General features: G+C 41.3%; 1 protein-coding gene across 1 annotated transcript in view; it reads right to left on the bottom strand.

The window, feature by feature from the left end:
• HSD17B4 (hydroxysteroid 17-beta dehydrogenase 4) overlaps positions 1 to 19,349 on the bottom strand; it is a 516,553-nt gene that overhangs the window by 98,705 nt on the left and 398,499 nt on the right. The window contains exons 18-19 of the mRNA XM_073624673.1: positions 9,725 to 9,794; positions 6,406 to 6,512 (exon numbers count right to left, since the gene is read on the bottom strand). Coding sequence (XP_073480774.1) covers positions 6,406 to 6,512; positions 9,725 to 9,794 — 177 coding nt within the window. The remainder of the gene's footprint in view (positions 1 to 6,405; positions 6,513 to 9,724; positions 9,795 to 19,349) is intronic.

Raw genomic sequence — 19,349 nt, 5'->3', positions numbered from 1 at the left:
AAATTGCCTCCTACAGCGCTGGAGTCGCTGATTTACGCATCGTGAGAGCAAATGCTGTTGCTGTTAAGATAAATAAATCAGTGCTGCAGCTGAATGGTGTACCTGAAAAGAAAATAATGGTCAACAATAAAACACAGTAAACAGTAAAGTATAAAAGAATTACATACCTGAAAAGTAAACATGATAAAACATAGTAACAATAAAACATTGCAGTTATAAAATACAGTAAAACAGAGCAGAACAATAGAGAGAGAATAGAGAAAGAAGAACAATAAAACGAGAACTATTTTTGGGTTTTTTATATATATATATATATATATATATATATATATATATATATATATATATATATATATATATATATATATATATATATATATATACACATATATACACACACACACACCACATTTTTTTTTACTTGTAACTAACGGTTCCAGGTTTGGGTCTCTCAAAATGTGATGGCATCTTTGGAGACCCTGTGAAAGTGTGCCCTAGGACTGTGCAGTGCTGTACCCTAAGCTAATACTCCACTAGTGTGTGGTAGCTTTCGAAACATGTCGAAACATTCACCAATGCAAAGACCAGGACAGGAGGGACAATAGTGGGTATCACACCTATATCCACATTTTCTACAGACACGACATCTTCTTTGGGGTGATCATTGGGTAGGGGTACCAGGGGGGACATGCGAAAAATGCCTCTCATGCAGCCGGCTCGATCGCTGCAGTTGGGAAGTTGAGGCACAGCACCGTCTGGAAACAGGGCTGCGACGATCTCTTCCTGGAATTTAAGGAAGGATCCAGTCCGCCCTGACACTTTGTATAGCACATAGGTGTTCAGCAGAGCCAATTGAATTAGGTATACAGACACTTTTTGTACCAGCGTCCGGCCTTACGGGCAATTAAGTATGGCGCCATCAACTGGTCGTTGAGGTCCACCCCTCCCATATTAAGGTTGTATTCGAGGGGTTTCTCCACAACACCAGTCACCAGACTTGGAATTAGGACTGTCGAATCTGCGTCAACAGAGGACAAAACAAAAATATTCTGCTTATCTTTTCACTGCGAGCAAATGATTACTTCTCAAGCAGGCTCTCCCCCCCAGTCTAAGTCAGGATTCTACAAGCTGTTGGGGGAAGCCCCAATGATTAGATCGCACGGTGCCACATGCGCCAATTCCATGATCAAACAAGTGACTAAAAAGTGGCACGCTCCTGTAATAATTGTCCACGTACAAGTGGTACCCCCTTCTGAATAAGGGTGACACCAAGTCCTAAACAATCTTGCCAGCGCTCCCTATGTAGTATGGGCAGTTCTCGGGCTCCACATGACTGTCTCCTTCCTCGTGAACCATAAAACTATATGTATAGCCTGTTGCCCTGTCACAGAGCTTATACATCTTGACCCCATATCTGGCACGCTTGCTGGGAAGATACTATTTGAAAGACAAGCGGCCATAAAACTTAATCAGGGACTCATCAACGCAGGCAACTTGATCGGGAGTAAACGAGGCTGCGAACTGTTGCTTGAAGTGGCTTACGAGGGGCCGAATTTTGTGGAGTCAATCAAATCCAGGATCACCCCAAGGACGACAGAGTTCATTGTCATTAAAATGCATGAACTGCAAGATCTGCTTGTATCGCGTCCTGGTCATGGAGGCAGAGAACACTAGCATATGGTGAATTGGGTCAGTGGACCAATATGGCCACAACTAATTTTTTTTAAGTTATGCCCATGAGGAGGGATAGACCCAGAAAGGTCTTAAAATTGGAAACCGTAATAGGTTCATTCTCTGGCAAGGGTCAAATGGAGGTTAGCAGTGATGAATTGACCAGCATACAGATTGCTTTGGTCCACAATAGATCTATAGAGATCTTCCGTGAAAAACAGCGAATAAAAATCAAGTGACGTAAAATCAACTGTTTCCACCTGAATTCCATGTTGGCCAGTGAATGGGGGGGGAGTACGGGTGCTGCAGAAGTGGTGGGCTCCCAATTAGGATTGGCATACTCTGCAGGAAGGGCACTATGGGCTTGACGGGCCTGTCTTTGTCTTCTTGGTGGCTGCGGGACACTACTTGTGCTAGCCACCGCACCAGCTTGAACTGCACTTATGGGACTCGCCATGTCATAATGTGATTCTGCAGTGCTGGATGTACGACTAGGATGTACTAGGCCGGTGGTGCTTGCCAGTTCACCAGAAGGATGAGCTGCACTAGTACTGGCTCTCTGCTCCATATGAAAGCCCTGCGGTTCTTGCACCTCAACAGAAGAACGGGGTTGGGTACGCCTGACCTTAGCATGGACCACTCCGTCGTCAGAGCTATCTGTCAGGGTGCCGCTACTGTCTACTGGTTCGTATACTGAGCCTGAATCTGACAGATGAGTGACTTCCCCATCACTCTCATCTGTCATGCTCAGCAACATGTAGGCCTCTTCACTAGTGTACCTCTGTTTGGACATTTTGGCCTCTAAATTTATATGTACAACTAGTGTGACGCACCTGATTGTCAGAGCCTGCTTCAACTGCTACCAAAAAACTGTTAGCGTTCGCAGGGATCAGGCCTGACTCTGCAAACGCTGCAGTTATGCGTGTTGTGTTTTGTAAGTGGCAGTGATCAATTGATACTGCACTTGGGTGGGCTGGGTAGAGGGCCTTAACGCAGGTGCTAGCAGATATCTGGGCTGATCCCGCTAACGTTGCATTTTTGCGAACACCTAAACTACTGGGGACGCTAGTATAGATTTGATCAGATCAAAGATATTGATCCGTTCAGACACTATACGCTACTAAGGGAGGTGTATGGTGCGCGCGTGGGTGTTAGCGATACTGGCACTCGTCTGACGCTGCCTGGTATTGACGCTGCCCCTAAAACTGATGTCACCCGTCGGGTGATCAGGGGGTTAAACCTTTCATAGCCAATACCCTGACACTATTTAAAAAAAAAACTAACCAGCGTCAACTGTGACACTAATACAGTAATCACTGGTGACGGGGTGAAAGTGTTAACTAGGGGGCAATCGGGGGGTTAAAACCTTTATTAGGTAAAATATGGGGCTACCCTGACACTATAAAAGACTGATGGTTACAGTAACCAAATAACTGGCTAATCCATGACAATAGGGCTATCAGAATATACATGTACAATATGTACACTATATTAGTGACACTGGTGACAGGGGGTGAAAGGGTTAACTGGGGGCAATCAACGTGTTAAAGCTTTATTGGGGGGGGGTTAGGGGGTACCTTAAAGCTACCTGGGCCTACTACTAACTGCCCTAAAGCTGATTAGAGTCACAAGTGACACCAGTACAGTGATCAGTGAAAAATCTGAAAACTGCACTTGGTGACACTGTCAGGGAGTGAAGGGGTTAACAGGGGGGTGGGGGGAGTCGATCGGGGGGGGTGAAATATGTGCCTACGTGTACTGGTGTAAGTGTAGTGTTGGTGCAACTCACAGTCAGATGCCCTCTCGTCTCTCTCGGGAACCGAAACGGATTCCACGAGGGGAGATGAGATCACTTCCCCTGCCTGTGTTAACACTTAAAGGCAGAGGAAGCATTTCATTCGTCAAAACCGATCAGCAGGTCCAGGCCAGAAATCATTGGCCTGGACCTGAAGACTGATCAGTTCTGTAACGAATCCGATCGTCGCAGGGAGGCATGAGTGCCAAACAGGTATAGTGATTGGCGCAGTGTTGCCATTCTGCCACCGTGCGGGCCAGTCGGGAACCGGTTAAGCAATGCACGTAAGAGGTAAATGAGCCCTTACAAATTGAACTTTCATTACAAAAGACTCATTCAGACATGTTTGAAAGGTTATACAAAGCTTCAGCACTATTTTCTATTATAAACATCAAGGATTGCCATAGAACGGAGGTCCGCAACCTGTAGATAACAGCCAGGTGGACTGGGCTTGCTGACTTGCCATTCCAGAGCATCAGAGTGCAATGTAGAGGGACTACTTGTAAAGTTGGAAATGTAGTAGGGAGCAAGAGCCGATGCTGCCTCTGTAGTGCTGGCTTCTGTCCCATGCGGAGTGATACCAACTGCAACCCTCTTCTTATCTCGGCTAGCAGTCTCCAGAGTGGTACCAGCAGCAGGAAAGAAGAGATCTTCAGGTTAGTGTGAAGCAATACACTGGGCATAATAGTGTAGGGCTGATTTCACACTGATGTGCACACCAGGGGTGCAGTGCAGGGTATCTGCAGTTTTCCTGCGGGTATGCTGCGCTTAGCCAAATACTAATTACATTCTGTGGGTTTGGTGCACTTTCTGAAAGGGCTTTACCCCCCCCCCCAACTTTATGGGTTAACGAGCCCTAAGGGTGCCACTGCCGAATGCAAGGGCTCATTCACAAGTACAACAATCACTGCTGCTCCTCTGAAAAGTGATGAGTGCATTTGACAGGTGATGAAGAGGCGATATGTTGCTGCCTCCAACACCTGATTTAAACCCATGATTGCTATACAATGCACGCAATTGTAACATGGTAGTACAGTAATTAGAGGTTTAAATCAGGTGTGAGGAGGCAACACTGTGCTTGGTGATCTTTGATTTCTCCCATGTTGTTCAGGCAGATCTCCACCTCTTTATGTTGCCTACCCCTACATTTATAAATACTGCAAGTTAAATAAGGTAATGGCCCAGCACAGCTAAACCCACATTCTTCCTGCGATATCCTCCTCACTTTGGGTGTAATACTGGCCATCCTTGACAAAGTATAAGAACTGTTGCTTTTGTCTCCACTCATCTGCCCAGTGTTTTAATTTGGGCGTTTAACCTCTGAAAGATTCATACGCAAGGCCTTTAAAGGCCAAGTTCACTTTTGGAATGTCTTACATATTTCACCTGTATTTAGGGTGAACATGTTCCAACTCCTGCCTCCTCTCCCCCAGAACCCACCTTCCCTGTGACAGCAGGCAGGGAATCCTCTCTCTGCACCTGCTGTCATAATGTAAAAACAGCATGTCCTTGCGGGGCTCTGTCCACATGGCTGCTTCATTCATTCACAGCCATCTGTGTACGAAAGATCTACAAGTACCTTCGGCCACTGTCACCGACAACCTGTAGTTCTCAATGAACTGCAAGGGCACTGGTGAGCGCTCTCGTAGTTCATTGATTCTTACTGCAATTTTGTAACTGCCTGCCCTTATTGGAGGTCCAGAAAAAGAGCGTCCTGGGGGTCTGCAGGGGCCTGGCTTTGCACCCATGATCTCCTGATCGCGGGTGCAATGCTTTACAGTCTCCAGTGAAAAAAAATAATGCATGGACATTTTTTTTTTGTACATGCAAAAAGATGTGTATTTATTATTTATTTTTTTACAAAACGGTAAATTTATTCCAGAAATCCATCTATGCTGCCACTCCGGACTGTGTGTATGTGGAGCAGGATTGGCTACTGACACAGGATGAGGAAAATAAAGGGCCAATTAGTGCTGGGGCTTTAGTTTGGGAGTTAGATTCAGTAACCTGGTTTAAAACACACCACACCAAAATGCATAATATGTATTGCAGTATGCTGCAAAAAAAAAAAAAATGCAGCAAGTACTACATTTTCATTATTATTATTATTATACAGGATTTATATAGCGCCAACAGTTTACGCAGTGCTTTACAACATTAGGGAGGACAGTACAAGTACAGTTCAATATAGGAGGAACCAGAGGGCCCTACTCGTTAGAGCTTACAATTCATAGGTTGAGGTGCTTTGCAGCCCATTCATTTTGGGCGGTTGATGGGTGGTTTCAGTTTAACAAGCACTAAGGGGTCCATTTATATATGTGTCTGCATACGTTTCACGTGTTTACCCAAAATTCACATTTTTCTAACTTGATTACCTTTAAAAATCTCTTACTAACGCATGTGACCTGAGCAGCCAATTGACAGGCCTGAACACAGTCACCTGCATAAAAGCGAATCATCATCAACCTATGAACTTACACAAGGTTTGACTCCTGGATTAATGGAGCAGCAAGGGGCATGATGAAAGGGAGCATAGGAGGGTCAGGGGTGGGTTAGTAAGAGACCTTGTTGATTTGCCCTAAGTGGTATATTCACACTGTTATAATGCAGTAATTCACACTACCTGGACCCGTTAAAACATTAAAACCCTTTGCTTTAAGGGTTAGGTAAAGTGTTATGTGTTCAGGAAGAAGAGGGTTAAACCACATGGGTATGCTTTAGTGCAGAGGAAACATTTATTAGTTAGGAAAACACAGGAGAGCCAAAGTATTCACACCAGTACTTGGGGCTGGTAGTGCCACACAAAAACTACCAGCACCGTACTCCTGACACACAACAAATGAATAACTTCATGTTCCAGCACCACAGGAAATTTCTGTTTCTGCAATTTATGACTTCACACAAAGCCCACCCAAAATGGATGAGAAAACAGCTACTACCTTTATGGCTTTGAACTTGGACACATCATTATTCGCAAAGTGCTTCAAAACATGGCGGGCAGAAAATCCGAAAGTGCACAAGCCATGCAAGATGGGTCTTTCAAATCCTGTGGAGGGGAACACCAGAAAAGCAAAAATGTAATCTTTGCTATTTTCACAAGCATACAAAGAAATCAACGTGCCCTAAAAGATGGGGAATTTTGTTCGAGTCTATTAGCCAAGTTTATTAACTAAAGTTTAATACATTTACAATTATTCCAAGAAAATATAAGGAGATTGGAGTTTAAATTAAGCAATAACATTTCTGCAGCCAGTCATAAAATGTGGCAATAAGCAATAAAGGGAGAATTTGAATGTTGCAATAATGTTTGGCTGGCTAATAAATGTCAACCAATCATACTGTGGCTGTCATATAAAAATGAAAGTTAAAGAGGTTTGACTTCCCACTTACAATAAATTACAGTAGGTCAGAGATAGAAATGTTTCATTTTTATGTATAATTTTAAAGTTTAGGTATGGGAATTTGAAAAGAGTTGTAAGTATGTATGTTCCATACCTGGCTGAACCCCGTGGATAGTGGAAATCACTGTAGTAGGCACTGTTACTAAAGTGTTCTCCGTTAGCTTCTGGGTTCCATGCCAAGTGGTCACACTGCTGCTTAGTGAACACAGAAAGTCACTTGCTTGACACAGGTGCCATTCAGAGAACATTTTGCATTTTCCCAATTGATTTGACTGGACAAGAGAGAGATTGTGACATTACTGAACCAACCCTTCACCTCCAATTACAGAATACTTTGCATTCACCTTCTGTGTTCATGACGCAGCAAGGCAGCCACTCAGCACGGGACCCGCAAGCAAGGGATATCACTGGAGTAGCAGTACTACAGCAATTTCCAGCTTCTACAGGGATCCAACAGGTATGGCACATAGATACTTTCACTTAAAACTATGTAATATCAAAACTTCAGCTTTAAAACAAAAAGTGTATGTTGTATTTAACGGATCTCTAGGCAAACCTGGATGTACACATAAGCACAGTCTTGCCTGCCAAAGATTAATTATTCTATTAACCATTTAAGGACCGAGCCTCTTTTTTAGATGTGTTGTTTACAAGTTAAAAACTGTTTTTTTCTTGCTAGAAAATTACTTAGAACCCCCAAACAGTATACATTTTTTTTCTAACACACTAGAGAATAAAATGGCAGTCATTGCAATACTTTGTCACACCGTATTTGCGCAGTGGTCTTACAAGCGCACTTTTTTGGAAAAAACACTTTTTTGAATTAAAGAATAAGACAACAGTAATGTTAGCCCACTTTTTTAATATTATGAAAGATAATATTACGCCGAGTAAATTGATACCCAACATGTCATGCTTCAAAATTGCGGCCGCTCGTGGAATGTCGAGAAACTTTTACCCTTAAAAATCCCCATAGGCGACGTTTAAAAAAATTCTGCAGGTTGCATGTTTTGAGTTACAGAGGAGGTCTAGGGCTAGAATTATTGCTCTTGCTCTACTGATCGCGGCGATACCTCACATGTGTGGTTTGAACACAGTTTTCATATGCGGGCGCTACTCACATATGCGTTCGCTTCTGCATGCAAGCTCGGCAGGACGGGGCACGTTTAAAACTTTTTTTTTCTTATTTTGCCTTTCATTTTTTTTTTACACCATTTAAAAAAAAAAAAAAAAATTGTGTCACTTTTATTCCTATCACAAGGAATGTAAACATCCCTTGTAATATAAAAAAAGCATGACAAGACCTCTTAAATATGAGATCTGGGGTCAAAAAGACCTCAGATCTCATATTTACACTAAAATGCAATTAAAAAAAAAAAAAAAAAAAAAAAGTTGTCATTTAAAAAAAAGAATTAAAAAAAAAATGGTCCTTTAAGAGCTATGGGCGGAAGTGACGTTTTGACGTCGCTTCCGCCCTGCAATGTCATGGAGACGGTGGGGGCCATCTTACCCTCACTCTCTCTCCATGCCAAGGTAGGCACAGCATCCGATCGCCTCCACCGCTGCAGACGGCTCCGATGCGCGGTGGAGGGCACTGGAGCGCGACGGGAAGGGGGCCCTTTCTCGCCACAGATAAAAGTGATCTCGCTGCAAATCCGCCGCAGAGACCACTTTTATCTTGAAGCAGACCCCCGGCCGAATACTAAAATACCGGGGTTATGGCAGCTAGCTTCTGCCATAACAACGATATCCCCTGTCAAAGTCAGGACGTATATTGGCGTACGGCGGTCCAGAAGTGGTTAAGTCAGGCTTTAGTGCAGGCAGGAGGTGCAGCTTGACCTAGAAAAAGCCCCCAGAGTGCTGACATGTCAATTAAAGGAGCTGCGGCGCACTGTTAAGCACACCCACGTGCTGTCCCCTTCTGTAATCATGCTATACATGTAAACATCATATACCTTATGTATCAAGGGACAGAGTCTGACAAGCCTCAAAGACCCCTTAGATGTCCTATACCAAATATGCTGCTGACTGGCTGGTAAATGATAGCAGTGCCTGCACCCAAACATGCCATATATTAATAGCTATGGATGAACCCACGGTAAGTATATGTCCAGCTAAAACCTTTAATTTCCCAGGTAGCATTTGGAAGGTTTAGAACCCCTGTCAGGTTTTTACTGCCATCTTAGGCTCAGTTATAAAGATTTCCTCTATCATACTGTCACTGTTATGAAAAATGTATTAAACAGGAGAAAATCTGCAACAGGAACAGAAATAAAGTGCTGACAAAGGTTCCAGGCTTCCCCTACTCTACTAAAAAAGTATATTTCTGTGTTTGTTGGTGTTGGGAGACTTTCCCACATTTACTCTTTAAAATCAATATTAAAAAGGGACAGAAAATGAGGGGTAAAACTTTCTAATGGCGGGCTAAACAGTTGTAGAAATCTGACAGGGGTTCTAATGCTTCCCACTTGATCCAAAACCCATGAAATACAGTTTTGGCTGAAAACACGATTTTAAGATTTTTTTTTTTATTTGCTTTAAAAAAAATCAAAGTGAAAAATGCATTACTAGTTTAAAATAGAAAAAAGTGACCATTTTCCTATAGATTCTCTATAAGAAGCCAATCTTCAAGATCATCATCTCAGCAGAATGGGCTGTGTAGGATTGAACATATAAAGCTTAATTGTATTTGATCCGAATACTGCCGGACAATCAGGGGATTGGCTAAAAAGTTGGATGCTAATACACCTGTCATATGGTGGCACAATGTCTTATAGCATTAAAATTCTCTACTTTGGCAGTAAGTAAAGCCTAAGTGTGTTAACTTTGGTCTATGGAGAGGGTGCTATTGACTTACCTGCCACTGCGGCAAAGCTGGGGTCAATGTGCAAGGGATTCCAGTCTCCACTGAGACGGTACAGAGCAGCCTGTGGAAGAAGGAAGAAGAAACTCAATCTTCACTTGTTAGACCTGATTAAATCACATCTCGGCATCTACTTGACCAGCGTTGTCATACATACATTAAACGCCATTCATTCATTATTAAAAAGAAATGTTAAGCACCCATCATAAAATCAATTGACTGAGGCATCAAATCTTGGTGTAGGTTAATCAACATTACAAACCAGGTTAACAACCAAAATAGAGCTAGACAAAAGCCTCAGATCAGCATTAGGAATTTTTATGCGACTGTCAAAGCAAAACTGCACGAGAAGTCTAAGATAGAAGTCTTTACCTGGGCACTACAGGCTGTGTTACTAGCAGTGTTGTCTAAAGGCAGCCTATACACAAGCCTTTTTTTTTTAACCATGGAATGAGTGACTCGATTCCCCCATCCACTCTCTCGATGTGGATGGGGAAATCCTCCCGCTGTGCCTTTGTATTTTGACAGTAGAGAGACTTCCCCATCATCAGAATACACTGATCAGTGCTGCCAGCTATAGCCAGCAGTACAGATTGCGTGTAAATTTTCCAATGGGCCGGTGGAACAGAAACTGATGGACTTCTGTACAACCCAAATTTTGATCCATATATGGCCAGCTTTACATCTCAACCAGTATGTGGCCCAGGAGCTTGAAAATGGCAGTTTCCAGCTGAGGCTTCCTATACAGGTACTTCAAGTTCTGACAGATTCATCTAACTCTTTGAAATGATCTCAGAGGCATTATTAAAAGTTGCAGGGTCCCGGGGCGTTGTTTAAACTGGGCTTCACAGAGAACATATAACCAGATGGCCTAAAAGGAACATAATAGATTGTCATGAGAGGATATGGCTTGTAAATAAAGGAATGTAGCAACCATTCTTTATCTGGACTCTGGAATGCCCAGACTCAAAGCCATCCTCAGCAACTCCTGAATATATGACTGATTCTGCAGAATATAACTCTATGATCCTCACTGTATCTGTGAACACAGTCATAACAGATCGTACTGGCAGCTGTCCTGTTGAAGCTTGGATTTTCCTTCCTCTGGGTTAGCAGCTGTGGATTTAGAACTAAACAGACTTAGATTTGAACTCCAGGCACAAAAGCTTTATTAAAACGTATTGCTCAATAGTCACTAAGGCTATAAATCAGTAATATGCAATTAGTGGACCTCCAGCTGTTGCAGAACTACAAGTCCCATGAGGCATTGCAAGACTCTGACAGCCACAAGCATGACACCCAGAGGCAGAGGCATGATGGGACTGGTAGTTTTGCAACAGCTGGAGATCCGCTAATTGCATATCCCTGCTATAAATCCATGTTGTATGCACTAAATACGTTTACAAACCCAGAGTTACCTTGTAGAAGTAGAAGTGACACTAACTGTGCTGTACAAAGTCTGTGCAGACAGCAGAGCTGTGGCAGGAGCCCAAAAGCTCTCCCCACTTCAGGCTGTGGTCAGAAAACTACAGGAGGGGGAGGAGGCAAGACCAGTCCCCCTGCACAAGAAGGGAGAGCAGTGGAGAACGGTCATTATTACAGGAAGATTCTACACAGAGGAAACACTTCACACTGGATTACTGCACAGATCTTTAGGAAATGCAAGATTCAAGGAAGAATACGCATCTTTGAATTTAGCCAATACTTGCTTGTCCCGGAATTCAGCTTTAGAATGGCCATACAGTGTACAAATGTAATAAACTGGTCAAAATTCACTTAGGGTAGCCCTGTTGGCCCCCTTCTGCCCAACATCCTTTAATTGAAAAATGTAGGAAGTAGAGGGGAAAACTGCTGGATGATCAGAGGCCGCTTCCAAATCAGGGCCAGTGAGGCCGGCTTAATAGAGTAGCTGAGTTGGGAGATTCTTCCACCTTCGCTGTATAGTGGTGAAATTTGTTAGATTTTTTTTTTTCTCAGACAGCCTGTCAAATCAATGTGCTTTAGGGCTTTCGTTCACATTATATGGGTTCTGCATTTTTATGGAATACAAGACTTGCTTGAAGCAGCTCAAATGAAGGTCAATTGCAAGTCCAATGCATCAATTACTTCCTAATGATCTCAGAAGCAACTCAAAATGATGTAAGGCTAGGCGCACACTTCTGCACATGCAGGACTGTATGTATATCCCTGCTTTCTCGCAGCCAAGCAAAAATGTGCTGCTGCTACTACTTCAATGTGGTATTGCTGCAGCTGCGATTGTGGAAAAGGTGCAGTGTTTTTTTTTTGTAGGTAAAATTCATTTGAATGGGCTGCTATGTCTGTGCAAATGTGGTCGCATGGAAACTGCAATAGTGTGAGCCTAGCCTTAAATGGATACCTGCAACTTAAAACCCAATGCCTTCTTAATAGCAAGTCTCGTAATGCTTGATGATGTGCAAAGTGCAGTAACACTCAGTCAGATTTCCCCTCACCTATATTTACAGGAGACAGGATATGAAATGGAAGAAATGTTACTGATCGATTGCAGTGGTTTGGCACACTTTTGTCATATGTCTGTCAAGATCAAATCAAGGGTTGGAAAGTGAAATAAAAAGGACGTATAACCAACTTTTAAATTTCTCTCAGTAATGGCAGCATGAGTTTAGTTAACAGTCAGAAGTTAACACAGCTCTGTACTGCAGACATGGCAGATAATTATTCCAAATGGCATCACTCAAAGTAAATTTAGTATTATAGTGTACCATTAATATGGACATTGACTAGGAGATATAAGTGAACTGCTGCACATCTAAGAATGCTTTAATTAATGTCTAATTCCCTAATAAAAGCCTGAATGTCCTTCACATTAAAAACTGAAACAAGTCTTTTGCAGGCCCTATGATACTTGTGCACCTAATCCATATTAACATACAATTTCTTTTACTCTTTTTCTTCTTGGATAATGTACCGTAATATTTCCTCTGTGCATTTACCATTGTCCTCTACTCTGGCAAGGGGGAACTCTTAGCACAGCTGTGACTGAAACATAGCTTTTTCACCAAGCCACCAGTGTCACAAGACTGAACAAATTGCAAGTGCATTTCTATGGAGGGTAAAGTAAAGGGCACAGGATGGAGAAATGCTGCATTCACATTCCCTCAGGTCTATTCTCCATAAAAGCAGCTTCTATCCAAACAATAAACTTGGCGGGGAAGCAATCAAGTACGATTAATAATGAGGCAGACTGAGGTGTAAGTATGAAAAACAAAAATTGCTTTATTTAGAATCAGAAGACGCATTTCATGACTAACACCTGTCACTACATCTTATTCTGCAGTATCTGATCGAAGTGACTGGACTTGCTCACACAATTTTTTATGAAATATAGTTTAAAATATACATATATATATATACACACTACCGTTCAAAAGTTTGGGGTCACATTGAAATGTCCTTATTTTTGAAGGAAAAGCACTGTACTTTTAAATGAAGCTAACTTTAAACTAGTCCTAACTTTAAACAAATATACTCTATACATTGCTAATGTGGTAAATGACTATTCTAACTGCAAATGTCTAGTTTTTGGTGCAATATCTACATAGGTGTATAGAGGCCCATTTCCAGCAACTATCACTCCAGTGTTCTAATGGTACAATGTGTTTGCTCATTGGCTCAGAAGGCTAATTGATGATTAGCAAACCCTTGTGCAATCATGTTCACACATCTAAAAACAGTCTAGCTCCTTCCAGAAGCTACAAAACTGACCTTCCTGTGAGCAGATTGAGTTTCTGGAGCATCACATTTGTGGGGTCAATTAAACGCTCAAAATGGCCAGAAAAAGAGAACTTTCATCTGAAACTCGACAGTCTATTCTTGTTCTTAGAAATGAAGGCTATTCCATGCGAGAAATTGCAAAGAAATTGAAGATTTCCTACAACGGTGTGTACTACTCCCTTCAGAGGACAGCACAAACAGGCTCTAACCAGAGTAGAAAAAGAAGTGGGAGGCCGCGTTGCACAACTAAGCAAGAAGATAAGCACATTAGAGTCTCTAGTTTGAGAAACAGACGCCTCACAGGTCCCCAACTGGCATCTTCATTAAATAGTACCCGCAAAACACCAGTGTCAACATCTACAGTGAAGAGGCGGCTGCGGGATTTTGGGCTTTAGGGCAGAGTGGCAAAGAAAAAGCCATATCTGAGACTGGCCAATAAAAGAAAAAGATTAAGATGGGCAAAAGAACACAGACATTGGACAGAGGAAGACTGGAAAAAAGTGTTGTGGACGGATGAATCCAAGTTTGAGGTGTTTGGATCACAAAGAAGAACGTTTGTGAGACGCAGAACAAATGAAAAGATGCTGGAAGAATGCCTGACGCCATCTGTTAAGCATGGTGGAGGTAATGTGATGGTCTGGGGTTGCTTTGGTGCTGGTAAGGTGGGAGCTTTGTACAGGGTAAAAGGGATTCTGAATAAGGAAGGCTATCACTCCATTTTGCAACGCCATGCCATACCCAGTGGACAGCGCTTGATTGGAGCCAATTTCATCCTACAACAGGACAATGACCCTAAACACACCTCCAAATTGTGCAAGAACTATTTACAGCAGAAGCAGGCAGCTGGTATTCTATGGGTAATGGAGTGGCCAGCACAGTCACCAGATCTGAACCCCATTGAGCTGTTGTGGGAGCAGCTTGACCGTATGGTACGCCAGAAGTGCCCATCCAACCAATCCAACTTGTGGGAGCTGCTTCTAGAAGCGTGGGGTGCAATTTCTCCAGCTTACCTCAATAAATTAACAGCTAGAATGCCAAAGGTGTGCAATGCTGTAATTGCTGCAAAAGGAGGATTCTTTGATGAAAGCAAAGTTTGATGTAAAAACAATGTTATTTCAAATACAAATCATTATTTCTAACCTTGTCAATGTCTTGACTCTATTTTCTATTCATTTCACAACGTATGGTGGTGAATAAGTGTGACTTTTCATGGAAAACACAAAATTGTTTGGGTGACCCCAAACTTTTGAACGGTAGTGTATATTTATTAATTAAAGTGCCTTGAAAAAGTATTCACACCCTTTAATTTATTGGGATTTTATGTGATAGACCAACACAAAGTGGCACATAATTGTGACATGGAAGGAAAATGATAAATGGTTTTCAAAGTTTTTTACAAATAAATATTTGAAAATTGTGGCGTGCATTTGTATTCAGCCCCCTGTAGGGACTGTATTCTTTTCTTTAAAAGGCCTCATTTCTTTTTTTGAAAAATGATGGGCTTTACCAAAAAGCTGTAATTTTGTTTCGTCTGTCCACAGCACATTCTCCCAAAAGGATTTTGGCTTTCTCAGGTAAGTTTTGGCAAACTCCAATCTGGCTTTTTTATGTTTGTGTCAGCAGTGGTGTCCTCCTGGGTCTCCTACCATAGCATCCCTTTTCATTCAGATGGCAACGTATAATGAGAGTTGACACATTTGTACCCCGTGCCTGAAGGTCAGCTTGAATTTGTCTGGAAGTTGATCAAGGTTCTTTATCCACCATTCAAACAATCCTTCTTTGCAATCTGATCATTTTTTCCTCTTTCATCCACGTCCAGGTAGATTAGCTACAGTGCCATGGGCTGTAAACTTCTTGACAATGTTGCACACAGTGGACACCAGAACATGAAGATCTCTGGAGATGGACTTGTAACCGTGAGATTGTCCATGCTTTTCCACAGTTTTTGTTCTCAAATGCTCAGACAATTCTTTGCTGCTCTTTCTCTTCTTCATGCTCTGTGTGGCACACAGACACACAAAGGTTCAGCCAATTTTTCACCATTCTACCTGAGTGCCGGTGTGATTTCTATATTCAATTTTGAGATGGTGTGGAAGGTGTCAGATTTGGCTTTTTGCTTCTCCACTAATATAAATAAAATGAACATGAGAATGCCTAAACAAATTGTAAAAAAATTTGGGGCGAAATGGTGCATTATCTGACAGAAATGCAGGGGTGCCACTATTTTTGGCCATGACTGTTTTTATATATTTCATACTTAAACCTGCATCCACCTTAAAGAGGAGCTTCAGTCCCCTCTCAAAAAATTAAGCGTCTTTGTACCTACTGACTTTTAATACAAGAACACTTACCTATCCAGAGATCCAGCACTGTTGACACCCGAGCCAACTCTTCAATGGGCTTCGGGTCCCTAGCACCGGCATCTTTCTGCTGCGCTTTGTGAATAGCGAAAGGAGGTTGACTTCTCTAAAAAATAGGACCCCCCTGGCTTAAGAGATACAACGTACATACTTGCCATATAACTTTTGCTACTCCTATATATATATATATATATATATATATATATATATATATATATATATATATACACATATATTCAATTTGTAGAGGAGAACCGCACCCAGCTTACAATTCAGTGCCAGCAATCAGGTCTTCCCACCGACCTTATATATAGAAGAAAAAGTCCAGAGGGTTGCTGAACTTAAAAACTTTCGGTTGCTTTATTTTCATGTAGTCACATGGAAAAATTACAAAGCAGGTACATCTTTCCAGACATAATCTTGACATATAAATGCCTATAGATGCAGATATGGATGGATTACGTACGTTTCGGGCTAGTATGCTTACGCCCTTCATAAGATCCGTCTGAGCATATCTAACGGGTTCACTGCAATGAATCCCTTAAATACAAATTAGTAGTATACATCACATGTGGAAGCAATATGGCTAATTGATTAATTCGTAACATATTCACCACCTAATAGATACATGTTTTTTGTACACCATAAACACAAGATCTAGCAGTTAGCGGCCGACATCTTTATCTCATCGTTTTCATTCTCCAAATAAGCATTGTTAAACCTATTGTACCTGCTTTGTAATTTTTCCATGTGACTACATGAAAATAAAGCAACCGAAAGTTTTTAAGTGCAGCAACCCTCTGGACTTTTTCTTATATATATATCTTTTTGCACATTATAGTGTTGTTTGTTTTTTTCACTACATCTGGGTTACCACTGTTACGGTCATGGTATGCATGTATATGTAAAACCAGAGGGTTTTCTATTTTCTTCTTTTTCTCTGTATACCTACTTCAAATATCCTTAATAAAATATTATGAAAAAAAAACTTGCAGGAAATCCAAAATTTTGAGTTGCCCCCAGAAATGAACATTCCACAAACATACATGTTGACCTCCTAGATATCTTGCGAGGTGATAAAAGTACAATCTAGGCAGAGCATAGAAAGTTATCAGCCACATTGCTCCCAGTTATCTATGTGGACTATAGAACACCTCTCCCCTATGCTATGGTGAAAAAAGTAGGGGCAGGGGTTTTGCTATCCTATCCTAGGGTGATAATGCTTCGCTATAGATACAATATGTAAGTGAGCATTATCAAACTTGAACAAAGAGTGTTACTGGCAGGATTACCAGGTGATAGTAAAGGAAAAAAGTCTGAAAAAAGAAAAAAAATGCAGCCCCCACATCTAAGGAATGATAAGCTGCAATATACTGTATAATATATTAGCTCTTGGATTAGATTTTAATTCTCTGTCTTTTGGTCCTTTAACGTAATGAGCAGACTCTCTGACCAGCAAGAAGGATAAAGAGGAGGGAGGGGTAGGCCAAGCTCATGAACACAATAATTTAAGATTTGAAACTTCAACAGTATGGAAGTCATGATCTACTGACACCTTTGGTGCGCAGTTTTCACCAATGGTAACCCTGGTTTATGAATTGTCACTATATGCTCAGTATGAAGCACTTGTGAAGGGTCTACTTTAATTTACTCTATATAAAAGCTAAACTTCTATTGATTACTGCAATGTATATATAACAAAGTGGTCTTTATAGTGTTGAATGTGAAAAGATTTAGAAAAGAGTTTGGAGGGAGCTTTCATGATGCCAGCTGGAGAGGAAAAAGAAGAAACAGCATGTACCAATTACGCATAAGATTACGTTTTGTGGTCTTTTTAATGAGGAATAAAAATAATAATTAGCCAAAGATTAAATTATTATTTAAAAAAAACTTTTTAAAAGAGTTACTATAGATGGCTTTCAAAATAACTCATATTGCGAGTCATGAAACATGAAGTAATTATTTTAGAAGCTGCACTTTGCTAATAGAAAAGCTAGGTTTCCTATAAAATGTTACCTTTTTTTCCAAGTCTGGTAAACCAAAGAATAATAAATGAAATCAATGGATATTTTCTTGCACGTTTATATAAAATAATTAGTGGTTATCGCTTCTGCCTTGCAAAACTAGGGTCATGAGTTTGAATCCCAACGACAACACTAGCTGCATGGAGATTACACGTTCTCTCTATCTCTTGTGTGAATTTCCAGGTCCTGTGGTTACCTTACCAAACACTATAATGACATGCTGGCAAATTAGTTGGCTCCAGTTTAAAGTGGTCCTAGTATATGCATGTGAGATAGGGACCTTAAGCCGGACATAGAGGGATTAAGTCTCAGCCTGTTCAGCAGGGACCAGACAAGCTTTGATCAATCTATGGGCAGGCTGATTGTACCCATGAAGATCCATCGATAGACTTAGGTACAACTAGCATGTCTGAATCTTAGCTACCCCACTAGCTGTCACCATCTGCAACAAGCGTTCCGCCCGGCTGCATCATCCATTCAGTGTTTTGTGAATGGGAGAACTACAACTGCCTTATAGTTCTCAATGAACTATCACTGCGCTTCTGTATTGCCCAGACAGACATGATCATAGGTGCAATGCTTTACAGGTCTTGTAAAAATAAATAATAGCATATTATTTTACATGCAAAAAAATGTGCATGTATTACGTTTTTTGTAAAGGTGAACTTATCCTTTAGGTATATATTCTTAAATCTCCAAATTCCTCTTTTTTTAGCTGCTATGATCTTACTTCCAGTAATAGAGTATCTACGTTCGTTCCCAATGGGCCCACTGTATGTAGAAATGTAGTCACCCTCTGCTGCTTTGACACAAGAAACACTAGGAACTTTGGCCTGTGGGTGTGACTGCAACTAAATTTACATAGTTAGGTTGAAAAAAGGCACAAGTCCATCTAGTTCAACCATAAAAATAAATAATTAAAAAATAATTCAAACAATCCCATATACCCAATCCTATACACACAGTTGATCCAGAGGAAGGCAAAAAAACCTCAGCAAAGCGTGATGCAATTTGCTACAGCAGGGGAAAAAATTCATTCCTACCCCCCCCCCCCCCCCCCCCCAAGAGGCAAATCGAATGTTTCCTGGATCAACTTTACCTATAAAATGTTATGTACTAAAACGTTGTATTGTGTGCATTTTGAAAATAATCCAGGCCTTTCTTAATGCAATCTACTGAGCTGGCCAGAACCACCTCTGGAGGGAGACTATTCCACATTTTCACAGCTCTTCCTGTGAAGAAACCTTTCCGTTTATGGAGATTAAATCTCTTTGCCTCTAGGCGTAAAGAGTGCCCCCTTGTTGACCATAAAGTGAATAACTCAACACCAAGCTCACTTTATGGACCCCTTCTATATTTGTACATGTTGATTATATCCCCCCTTAATCTCCTCTTCTCAAGAGAGCATAAAATTCAGTTCCTCTAATCTATCCTCATAGCCGAGCTCCTCCATGCCTCTTATCAGTTTGGTTGTCCTTCTCT

Source organism: Aquarana catesbeiana, linkage group LG01 (assembly GCF_042186555.1).
Source record: "Aquarana catesbeiana isolate 2022-GZ linkage group LG01, ASM4218655v1, whole genome shotgun sequence".
Lineage (NCBI taxonomy): Eukaryota > Metazoa > Chordata > Amphibia > Anura > Ranidae > Aquarana > Aquarana catesbeiana.
The sequence above is the reverse complement of the archived record's forward strand: the minus strand, read 5'-3'. Positions and strand labels throughout refer to the sequence as shown.